This window comes from Homarus americanus, unplaced genomic scaffold (assembly GCF_018991925.1).
Source record: "Homarus americanus isolate GMGI-L3 unplaced genomic scaffold, GMGI_Hamer_2.0 scaffold46197, whole genome shotgun sequence".
NCBI lineage: Eukaryota > Metazoa > Arthropoda > Malacostraca > Decapoda > Nephropidae > Homarus > Homarus americanus.
The window spans coordinates 5,274,678-5,287,859 of record NW_024723050.1 but is presented as its reverse complement, the minus strand read 5'-3'; the positions used below and the strand labels follow the sequence as shown (position 1 = coordinate 5,287,859).

The 13,182-nt window shown below is 35.8% G+C and overlaps 1 protein-coding gene across 15 annotated transcripts in view; it reads right to left on the bottom strand.

Annotated features, from left to right (window-relative positions):
* The window catches only part of LOC121863301 (protein polybromo-1-like), a 76,875-nt gene that overhangs the window by 44,739 nt on the left and 18,954 nt on the right, over positions 1–13,182 (bottom strand). For 14 of the 15 annotated variants that reach the window (XM_042361898.1, XM_042361900.1, XM_042361903.1 and 11 more), the window contains 3 exons: positions 12,529–12,693; positions 9,868–10,071; positions 8,174–8,341 (listed from right to left, as the gene is read on the bottom strand). In XM_042361898.1, the coding sequence (XP_042217832.1) occupies positions 8,174–8,341; positions 9,868–10,071; positions 12,529–12,693 (537 nt within the window). The remainder of the gene's footprint in view (positions 1–8,173; positions 8,342–9,867; positions 10,072–12,528; positions 12,694–13,182) is intronic. The other variant, XM_042361895.1, reaches the window with a different exon arrangement.

The following is a 13,182-nucleotide window of genomic DNA, read 5'->3' as shown; positions in this document are numbered from 1 at the left end:
TGGTGTAGTGTAAACACTAGTGACTCACTTAAGCATCTGTTATTTAACTGGAACTAATGTCGGTGTCGAGTAAAATTTTTCCATTTACTTGAAATAGATTTACCGATTTATTTATTTATTTATTTATTTATTTATAACATACTGTAAAGTATTAAACACACTGCAAGTATTTTCTTTAATTTATAAGCTTGCTTCACGAGAGACAATCGGTGGTGGGACTGTTCCCACCAGCTACCGTATTCTAATTCATTAGTGTTGCATTAGGATTTGAGTGAAAAAGATTACTGTACATACTTACTACATACATTTACTACACAAATCTATCTATCTATCTATCTATCTATCTATCTATCTATCTATCTATCTATCTATCTATCTATCTATCTATCTATCTATCTATCTATATATATATATATATATATATATATATATATATATATATATATATATATATATATATATATATATATATATATATATATATATATATATATATATATATATATATATATATATATATATATATACAGTTGGTCCTCATATTACGCGGTTAATGTAACCCGGAGGGTACCGCGGAAAGTGAGAAACGCGTAAAGTGAATAACATAACATATGGGATTAATTGAAATGGAGTCCGGGCCGATCCCCAAACTCCACTTTTTGACGACACACAACTATGTTGTAGTAAAAATATTATCTTAACTTTATGATGGCATGCACACACAATTAATAATTAAGAGAAATATCAATAATATTAGGTTTTTTAACACTTACATTAGTAGAAAAGATGGCTGGGCACACGGGGATGGGCGGTTGGTTCCGAGGCAGAGGGCAGATTATTGGCCCTCACCTGTATCACTTGTATCACTATCCACCACAGAGGCTTGCAGGGCCTCTTTGTCAAACCCCCCAAAGTTCATACAAGTCCATATCCTCACTATAATTATCACTATCACTGACTTGGGCCGGCTGTAGTGGGTGAAGAACTGGTAATGTTTTGATGACTGGGCGACCTTGTGCGCACCATTTTCGCGCCTCTTACACAACATGGCGGATGGCGGGAGGTTTGGATCCAAAAATGGCGCGGCTTGCCAGCCGCTCTCCGCGTAATGGGGTTCACGACCGCGGAATGTGAAAATGTTAGGTTCTGGCAAGGCACCGCGTTAACGGTGAAACGCGGAATGCGGGACCGCGTAATATGAGGACCAACTGTATATATATATATACAGTGGACCCTCGTTAATTCAAACCCCTTTAATCTGGATTTAGGATAAATCGGACGAAATCTGAACTGTCCATATCAAATTTCTGGTTCTGGGATTGTCCCAGTTGCAATTGGGGTTGCAATTTCAAATTCTGTGTCATTACTAAGAAAATAAAGAAGTCACTGGTGTACTGCACTCTAAGATTAAGATAAAAAGGTCGACTCAGGCGTCCTGAAGTGAGAGAAAACGGACTCCTATGACGGGCCACTCAAATAAAGAGAGACATAGCTACATGTTTTGTGGACTACCCACTTTACAGTATCCTTTTCATCACTTAGTAATAAACCTCGTCATGCCTATGTGTTTCTGATAATTACCATAACATTATATATTTATATATTTAGCGGTTGTACAAACACAAGGCCTCACACATGCCATTCAGACTGACAGACTTGACAAGTTTTACCAACCATAAAGACAGTTGAAGCTTTAAACATCACTCACAATGGATCTTGAATATTCCAACTGTAATCAGACATACCTAAGTTGCCTCAACAATTGCAACCCCAGTTGCAATTTCAAATTCTGTGTCATTTCTAAGAAATAAAGAAGTCACTGGTGTACTGCACTCTATGATTAAGAGAAAACAGCCTGAAGTGAGAGAAAACGGACTCCTATGACGGGGCACTCAAATAAACATACACATAGCTGTATAATGCAATATTATGCAATATTAACCCCTAAATCGGTTGATTCGGACAATCGGCTAAAACGGACACCCTTCCCCCCCTATTAGTCCGTTTTAACGAGGGTCGACTGCATATATATATATACTGTATATATATATATACTGTATATATATATATATGTATATATATATATATTTATATATATATATATATGCTGATAACCACAAGGAAAGAAGAAAACACGAAGTTCCCATGTAAATCCACAATGAAAACGTGGATAAGATAAAATCATATATATATATATATATATATATATATATATATATATATATATATATATATATATATATATATATATATATATATATATATATATATATATATATATATATATATATATATATATACACACATTTAATATATTAATTCACAATATTTTATAATCGCAGTCATGTACTGAATATTCTATGTAAAAAAATTAATTTTAAATGAATTATTTATAGTGCATCACTTCCGACACAAAGACGGGCTATAAATAGCCTTCTTATCTCCCTTCCATCTCTTACCCTCTGTTCTCAGAGAGAAGGTCTTGGTAAATAACTTTTGTTTGTTTATTTTCATTGTTTGTCTAGTTTATCATGTTGTATCAAAGTAATATTACTAAAAGTAGGCAGCTACCAAACAAGGAGATACTACTGCCTGGGAAGATATTGGAAGCATAATGTACAGTATTGTCTAAAGGTAGACCCTGCTTCCATATGGCATCACGAAAATTGTAACCAAGTCTTAGGTTGCTGATCTATCTTTCTGCTTCATTTACACACAATTGCAGTTTCAATTGTTTCTCTTCCTTTGACAACACAACATACATACAATATAATGTTTCTCACCTTTGATCTTTTTTCATTTTTGCATGTATTTATGGTTGGTTATTTAAAATAAGGCCAATTCACTTCAAGTATTGGCATCAAATTTTACCGGCTGGTGTACAGTAGTGAAAACACTAGTGACTCACTTAAGCGTCTGTTATTTAACTGGAACTAATGTCAGTGTGAGTAAAATTTTTCCATTTACTTGAAATAGATTTACTGATTTATTTGTTTATTTATTTATTTATAATATACTGTAATATATTGAACACACTGCAAGTATTTTCTTTAATTTATAAACTTGTTTCGCAAAAAAGGGAGGCTATACCCGGTAGGTGAAGTTGACCTGATACATTTACGATGAACATTAAGGACCAAACTCCGAATCCGATGACGTGACTTCGTGTTCATCATGCTCATCCTAAATTCACCACTGTCGGTAGTTTCAAGAATTAACGCAGTCATTTACTGAATATTCTTTTAAAAAAATAAATTTTAAATTAATTATTTATAGGAGATAAGTATTATGATCAGAAAATATACAGATATGCATTACTGACCACCTCGAACACAAAGACGGCTAAAAATAGCCACAGGAGGTCACAGTCAAGGTCACTTTCCCTTTCTTGTCTCGTCACTGGCAAATGGGGGAGGGAGGTGATGATTGCAGTTGTGTTTATTACCGGGGTACATTGTTCTTTTACGGTATGTTAGACAGGTTTATAATACATTTTTATTATTTTAATATACCGGTAACCTTAATTTTAATCCAGCTCCCGAAACGTAAGTTTCAGTATAAAATAATTAGAGGTAGGACCTTGTGAGTGGTTTACAATGTTTCCATCACCACTCTTGACACGCTAAACCACAATATTTAAGAGGTAAGAATTTTATACCTGGTGATTAAGACGACGACCTAACTTTGGGCTGATTTTTTTAAGGTTCAAATTCCGTCTTACAGGCCGAGATATACGGTAATCATCGAACATAATACTACAGGTATTATAAAAAATACAGTAACATGTCGATATTATACAAAAAGTAGCACTCCATTACATAAACAGCTCCTTCCCTTCTCATAATCATCCTGTGGGTTATGCCAATATGCCAACAAGACAAGCAGGTACTGGGCTGGCTGTTACCTCTCTATGTAAACAAAACACCAGGAATCTAATATCACAAAATAATTCATCTGGGGTTGAGTGTGGGAATTTTTTTTAATTAATTACTTTATGGTAACGTTTTATTAACCTGGTGCCAAATGACCCTAAATATTGTAATATGGGAATTATGGTGAAATTGAATAATGTTGTATTAAGGAGGTTGGAGGGGTGCCGAGTGCTCGGGAACTGGGGGAAGCTCAGTCCATCACCTAACCACCCAACTCCCATACATATTTCACTTTCTACAGAAAAATTTTCTCATTTTATAGTTTTATATTTTCTTTTCTTTATTTCTAAGCCACAATAGAGCATTGAAGTAATATTTATATTATATTTTCTTTATTTCAAGTTATATTAGGACATTGAAATGATATTTCCACAACTTTATGGTTTCTTATGAAAATAAGCACTGTGGCAGCCAGCGCTTGGCTATGAATTATGAATATTTGACTACCAAATTAAAAAGAAAAAAGGGGGGGGGGGGAGGTAGTAATATAGGTACCCACAAATTTCATTACATTTCATGAATTATTGTGACTCCACTGTAACCAATTTTGAAGGGGTTTAGGCAGACAGTATCTACTGACTGTTTGTGGGGAGCAGTGAGTTTGATATGACAGAGGAAGATCTCCAAGACTGACTGGAGGAGATCATAGAGTAGGTGACAAACTCCTTTGAGGGTCCTCCACCAGAGGAGCAAAATGCTACTGATGAGGATGTTGAGGTGGAGGTGGTCCCAGGCTGAACATTGGACAAGCGAGGGAGGACCTGGATGAGTTAATCGGCTTTGTGGCTGTGACAGATGTACCAAACCCACCTACAGGAGATGAGGAGGTTGGTTGTCGATGAACAGCAGAGGCAGCACAATATTGGTGACTACTCCACTTTACAAAGTTTCCCAAGCCAGTCTCCAGAAAAGCCAGCCGTGCTTCTGATGTCTGTCTCATCACCACAAATGTCTCTGAGCCAGGACCAAGTGGCCCTCATCTTTGGATACAGGAGGTCCCTCATGCAGCACTCCATTGAAAGACCCCATGTGTGATAATTTAAAAGTCCTTTCAAAAATTATGACGGGGGATGGGCTATACCAAGTTACTTCCAACCAATTCATCCTCCTGTTTCTGCCTATGAAGCAAGTATACATCACAGTAGAGCACGTCCTTCAAATTCACGGAGGTTAGGTTCTCAAAATGGCCGTGAATCGCCAAATCTGCGAATAACGTTTGCTGACCGGGGGGGGGCTACATTACATTTTTACTTGTGTACAAAGAAATATATATTCCCTTTATGTGTTTACCCTTAGGACAATTATTTCTTTTACCTGTACAATATTAAATATATGTGTGTGTGTGCGCACACACACACACACAAAACACATACAATTAAATACAGGCACTCCCCGACTTATGACGGGGTTAGGGACCAACATCCAGGTCGTAAGTCAGAAATGCTTAAATAACACATAGAAAATCGAAAATTTGGGTCTCTTTTACTTCTCAGCACTACAAAACACTCACTTTTAAGCTTGCCAGCCATTTTAAAGTGAATTACAGATGAAAATTTTGTCTGTGTACTGACTTTGGGACTCAAAAATACGTAATTTGACCACATTTTGGTACGACTGAGGCAGGTCATAAGTGCAGGTGGACGTAAGTCAAGTCGGTCGTAAGTCGGGGAGTACCTGTAATGGGAAAATCCTCTCACAAATAACCAGAAACAAATTTACTATTAAAAATGTTAAGTCTACTCCATGCTTTGTTATTAATAAAGCATACAGTGTACTTGAGGGTAGATTGAACATTTTTAATACTACATTTGTTTCTGGTTATTTGTGAGAGGGTTTTCCCATTATTATTCATTTGTATGCGTTTTGTGTGTGTGTGTGTGTGTGTGTGTGTGTGTGTGTGTGTGTCTACGGATTAGCACCCAGGTACGATGGCCATCCAGACAAGATTATCGACAAGACCATCTCCCACAGTACCAGATCTATAGTTAATCTATGTGTTGACTCTATGTTTCTTATATATTTTGTATTGAAAGCTTTTGTCAATCAAGTGACCCACTTCCCAATTTCACCATATGTATCTGATCACCTCTGTCCATTGTATATTTTCAGCTTCGGGCCGCCATGTTATCTTAATAAACCGTTTATTATTATTATTACAGGTAATCATATATACCTAGACCCCGACTTACGACGGGGTTAGGGACCCAAATCCAGGTCGTAAGTCCGACATAGATTAAAAAAAATAAAAAATCTACAATGAAATACAGTACAGTAAAAGTAATGAATAATGATGAATGGATACAGTACAGTGAAAGTAATAAATAATAAGGAATGGATACAGTGTGACTGAGCACTTAACCTTTAATGTAGTCAGCTGAATGCACATGGGGCCCCCATAATTTTCTAATTATACATGGAGACTACATTAACTGGAAACGTTTCGGTATAGAAAATGCGTGTCATTTAAATTTTTTTTTTTTTTTTTTTTTATCTATATCTGAGGCGGTCGTAAGTCCCGACGGTCGTAAGTCCACGTAGTCGTAAGTCGGGGTCTAGGTGTATACAATACAGGTAAAGGAAATTACTGTCTCTAGAACGAAGGACTCCCTGTCCCGGCTGCGAAAATGCCGGCAACTTTAAAACTACCCACAGACATTCTTGGGTACAACCAGGGTGTCATCCGCAAATAATAGAGGATCGCAAAAAAATCCGTGAATTATCCGGGCGTTCTGTACAGGTATGTGTAGGGGAGTGGCACTGTAATGTTTACGTTATTGGCAATGTTAAAGTACAGTATTAGTAAAGGTATATCTCGCTATACACTGGACAAGCATTCTTTAAAAGTGTCACATTAATTGCAACATGTACAGTCAACAAGTTTACTATACACCTACTAATATAAATAGGGGATACATTCCTGGGGGTCATTTGTGGTCAAAATATTCTCACCAAAATATAAATTAAATACCTAAATTACATTAAAAAGGTTAAAACAAACATTTATATACAAAGATATGCCAATAAGATAACATTTACCTGAGTTGGTTAAGGAAACTGTGTATAGAGGCCAGCAAGTACAGGTATAGGGAGAGATGGAGTTATTGAGACTAAGCTGTAGGATTGCCTGCCTCTTTATCTAGGGATGGATATTTAAAATATTGGTTCAAAGACAACTAGACAACTTCTTTCTTCTTCTGTTTGTATATCTCCTTGTAGCAGTTAATGTCATAGGGTGTTAACTGTAGAGCTGCATCCTCTGTTTGGATCACACTAACTCAAGATGGTAGGCAGGCCAAACACTGGTGATGCCAACAAGTCATTCACAAGCATCAAAATGCCATAAAACATCTCATTTAACATCTAGATTAATGACTTTCCTTGTTTCTTCTCACCAGAGCCACAAATATTACTTACTGGACAGTTTTCACTCATTTTACGGTTATGGTATACAGATCAAGCAAATGTAGAGGTGAAGCATAAAATGACCCTGGGGAGAGGAAATAGCAGACGTCAGTGGTTGTTTGACATTCTAAGGCTACCCAAAGTTGTCCTCTGCTGTCAAGTAATTTTGTTTTAAAATCTTAGGAAAAAATTTAATTTTTTCTCTAATTCATCAATAAAGTATAGCAAGGCTTTACCAATGTCTGGGAATGCTTAGGTTGAATTTGGGGGGATGTATAGTAATACATATCTAAAACTTACCAGAAAAGGTGTCTAAGTGACAAGATTCTGGTAATAAGGAATAATTCCCATTAACGAGAGACATCCAGAGTGACTGGAAAATTCATGATATTGGAGGTGATATGCACCAAGTGTTCCGTTACTGAGAGATATTACCGTATAAAACATAAGGAATGATGGGACCAGAAAATACAGTTGAGTACTGTATTACAAAGAGAATGACTTAACAAAATATAAAATTGAAGTACTGGTGAGGTATGAACATGTGAAGAGAATGGATGAGACAATGATTACTACAATAAATGAATGTACGATGGGCATGATAAAATACAAATGGTAAAAAAAAAAGACAAAGGAAATATTATACAGTACTACATCATAAACACAGAAACTAAGGTAGCACAGGTATAAAAAAAATGGTATTGTGACAGAAAAATCTTCAGCAAGCACCAGTGACTGATGTGTGATGCATATTACTGGTCACAAATATGAAAGAATCGGTATTCTAAATCAATCATTTTTTTCCCAGACTGTTAACTATTATACAATGTTACACTCACTTTCTCCAAAATTGTAGCATCAGTGTATATGACAGATCCTTCTTCATTGTACTTTTGGCAGTTGTGGAACATAAGCTTGAAGTCTCCAATGAGCTCCTCCTCACTGGAGTATCTGTCCCCCTTGATCTTGCCTTCGATGGTCTCCATATCTATAGGCTGAGTAATCACCTGTATGATAGTACTAAGGTAATTTTCCTCAATTCAATACACTAACTTGTTCAATAACAGGTTATATCTTTAATCTTTACAAGTTACTGCCAAAATGTCTTGGGTTACTGTTATTATCTTACCCATAATCTTGTAATGTTAAACTTGTAATGACCAAAGACCCTGCAGGAGACTTTTTGTTCAAAGAAGGAACCATAGGGTGACCTGTGGCCCATAACTGCTGCTAAGAAAATCTCAAAGCTTAATCTGGTTGGTTTGTTACCACTGCTTAGCTTGTCAAAATTTAATTTGGACAAAATTGTAGTAAATTATATACTGTACCACAAATATCTACAAATCAGTAATAATAAGATAATCTGATTACCAGCATATTTGCCATTACTTACTAAACCATTTTTAAACACATTAAATAATACATTCTTTCTATCTGACATAATATGCCCATATATATTATATATGGGCATTTCCCCAATAGATATATCCATATTTACAACCTATTCCACAAAAGTACAAGAGTACTGATTAAATACATTCTATGTCAGCTTAGTTTGACAATGCAATAGTTATAATCATGAATTTCATACACCCTCAGGTGATGAAATATAGCTTCAGAATTTCAATGTAATATCTTAACTACTTCTAATTGCAATCTTATTGAGTGAAAATGGAATTGTAGACATAAACAGAGACAAGGTAACTATTAGAGGGTTCCTGCATCTTTGGTGAGGAGCCTTAATAATTTAACCCTATGCCAAGTATGACCATAGGGGCTGTGGTGCACCCATTTTCAATATTCCCTCAGGACATCGGGTCTGAATTCTGAATACAGTATACAGGTATATATATATTAAAAAAATTCTTCCCATAGTGCAGGTATTTATTTTATGGCCTAAAGACTCAGTCATGCTCAGATAATCACTGGGGAATAATATCTTTCTATTCCGACAATAACCAACAACTGTTTATTCAGGTTAAATTATCCCACTGTTATCAAATTAATTGTGTCTATTAAAGACCCAGGATACTTCCTATAGCATCATGAGGTAACATGGAACTGGTGTATGTATATGAAGGGGGAATATCATGAATTTTTTTATGCATAAGCAGATGAATCAAAAGGTGGTTAGGTTAGGATTTTTGGAGGGGGGGGAACATACTGTGTATGTGTTCTAAGTGCAGGCTATCTAAATTTGCAATACTATCGGTGAAAATATCACACACCTTCAATTTGTGACCTTTGATTTTTTTTTATAATTTCTTTATCATTTGTGCTTTAGGTCAAGTGCTTACACAGAATTAACATAAAAAAATAATACTTTTTTTTTACCTTCAGGGGAAAACAATCATGACCTTCAGAGGGTGAGCCCAATCTAAATACTGTACAGCAGTCAGTGTACTGTACACAATTGATGACAAGCCACGACTGCAATGCTCTCAAGCATATCTGACTCCACAATTCAGATCAAACATTTGTGACTTTAATTATTCCAATCAAGAGCCTTAATCATTAATGAGAACAACTGTACCTCATAATAGTCTGGGTAATCCCTCTTGGCTGGTTTTTCAATAAAGGCAACAATAGGCTGGCGTCCATCGTCTGTCATGTAATCCATCAGGGTCTTAAACAGGATCTTTGCTCGACGTTTAAATGTCAGTGGTCTGGGAGGACGGCCCAGACGACGTCTGCTGTGAGACTGGGAGTCATCATCATCGCTGTAGCTGTCTGAGTCCTGGGAATTCAATTTTTTATTAGTATTTTCAGACAAGTGGAGGCAGAAATTTATTAGAAAATGTGGAATGAAGTCCCTGGTCTGAAGAAAACAATGGGAAGCTTCATAGGAAGAAATTATTCTAAAACACTGGATGTAAAAATTCTCAAAGCATTTCACCAAATAAATTTTTAAACATGAAACAATCACCAGGACAACACTTGTACAATGTCTGTGAATTAAAAGAAACAGACTGATTACACAGAAGACAGTTGAGATTGGGCTGGGATTAAGATCAAAGCACTTCTTCCTTCTGAACATGGAAAAATTAAAGAAAGAAAAATATAAAGTGTGACACTGAAGGTGAAAATAATTTGTATTTGTGGTTGCACTGCATATGGTTTCACTGATGTGAGGAAAGTCAACAATGATATACTGATGGTCTATACTTTCACCTAAAAATACCCAAAATGTCAATTAAATAGCATAAACAAACCACTGTTTGACTGCCGGAGGACAGCCCGAGTAACACATCCTCCATGAGCAACAGCTACAATATAGCACTGTCCTATTTTTAGCTAATTACACCTATGGTTGCTTGACTTACAACTGGTTTTTATAACTAAATATTATTCACTACATTAAAGTTTCATAATCTAATACTGCAGGTATGCAGAGTTCTTCCACAAATAGTAAAATTGTATTTTTGTATTGATTTACTATTCCTTGCAAATTCATGTGAAGTCCAAATCTAGTGTGTTAGTACTACAGTACTTTTATATCCATTCTAAATTTCTAATGGTTGTAAGACCAATAAATGTAAATTAATTTAAGAAATATTGCACCTACGATAAAACTATTTCTCTGTTTTTCAAGTTATTGGGAACAAGCTATGATTAACCCAAACATTACAGGGGCTAACTCCCTTTCCATAACCTCAAACCCATGTTTTCTGAGCACTTTCCTTCCATATCCAATCTGAAGTCACAAAGCCTAGAGCTGGCCATTCATGATTAATTCGAGTAATAACTTATTATATTTCTTACCTTTGTGACTGCAAAGTGTTAAAGAAGCAAAGTATATGCACTAATAATATACAGGATGTCCATGAAGTCATGTTCTGGCTTCAAATTTTATTACAACAAAAACAAAAAAAATAGAACTCTGCACTCTTGTGCATCTTGCTGCTTCAGTATTTAAGTTTTTTCTCAATTTACATTTTACAATCTGAGTGTCCAGATGTTAACGATAGCAGCTTGAATGAATGAAGATGATGACTACACAAGAGAAAGCTTAGTATGTCATCTGGTTTGCAGAATCAAGATCAGTGACAACTGTTCAATGGAATTATTGCCATCAATAGGGAAAAGAGCCCCCCTTCCAAACTTCGCATTAGGTGGTTTAACATGTTTCGAGAGACAGGAAGTGTGCCTGATTATCCTTGAAGTACACATCAAGATGTTTCTGAAGATACTGTTGCTAATGCCCAAGACACATTCCAATGCAGCCCTAGAAAGTTTATTCATCAGGCTTCAAGTGAACTGCAGCTACCAAGATTAGCACCTTCACCTGTATAAAGTGCAAATAGTCCATGAATTACAACCTAATAACAAGCCTTGGTGCTATGAGTTTGCCTGTTCCATTCTGAATACAGGGGGTCTGAAAACCAATGAGTTTCATGAACACATTCGTGATAGCCCAAGACAATGCTTTGTGTGGACTCACGAGCAGAACATCACAGGAGATGTGTATCTTCACGTGTTGGACAATTACATTGTCCCCCAGTTGAAAGAGTTGTTATCATTATTTTTCAGCCTCCACATTAGAGTTTGATTACCAGGTAAGTCAAGCTTCCTTGACGAGAACTTCCCAGCAGATGGATAGGATGTACTGTAATGGGCCCGTCTCCTGGCAACCCCATGGTCTTCAAATATTACACCCTTAGACTTCTTCTTGTGGGGGTATGTCAAGGATTATGTTCTCCACTCTCTAGCTGCTGACACTGAAACACTTCACGCATGGATAACCAGTGGCATCTGAAGAGTGACGAAGGATATGTTGGCCAACACATAGACTTAGTGGAGTATCGGTTGGATGTACTATGATCCACTAACTGTGCACATGTTGAGGTACACTGAGGAGCATATAAAAATAAATTTATTAAAGCAATAAAATGCAAAAAACTGCACAATGCTCCCTTTTGATTTTGTTGTACTAAAACTCTTACCCCCAAATAGGACTTTGTGGATGCCCTGTACATTAAGTTGTCAAAAATTTTTTGTGATTTTAATGAATGTTAATTAAGTTCAAAATAATGAAATTTCAGCAACAGGGTTGAGATATTTCTTACCTTATCTTCTCTTAACTCTGGATTTATGTACAGAATCCATCAACCAGCATAAACTGAAGCTCTGCATGTCACTCTGCCATCCAAGGTGCCTTATATAACAATAACCATTCAAAGGTTACAACTCTTACCTCTTCATCAATTGACATAATCTCTTCTGCTTTGTTCTGTATGTACTTCTGGAGTTTCACAGCATCACGATATATCCTGGAGTCTGGCCGGTTGTACTGTTGTGCATTGTCAAACATCAGGTTGAAGTCATCTAGCATTTCTGATATAAAGCGGTACTCCCCTTTCTGTAAAATATAAAAACACCAATAATAATAATAGATAAACCAATAATAATAATAATAATAATAATAATAATAATAATAATAATAATAATAATATACATTATCTCTCTCTCTCTCTGCACACACACAGTAGCCTTGGGAATGATAGTGGAATAAACTCAATAACTCAACAAGCTTATGAAGGATATGTTACATGGCTATAATGGACCTTGAACCCATAAATAATGGGTAAACCAACATAATGTTGTACATTTGCAATGCAAGATTTCCCTTAGTATTATCTTTAGAAAATTTGTCTCGTAAGTATTTATCAAACAGGTGATATTAACAAAACTGCACTTTAGTTTTCTTTTACCACAAAACAATTAAAAATGACATTACTAAACTTAACACAAAGTGAAAATTCACATAACAAATAATTACAGTATATTGTATAAGCAAAATAGAGTGAACAATAAAACTGACTTTATTTATATCTTATTTCTATTGGAA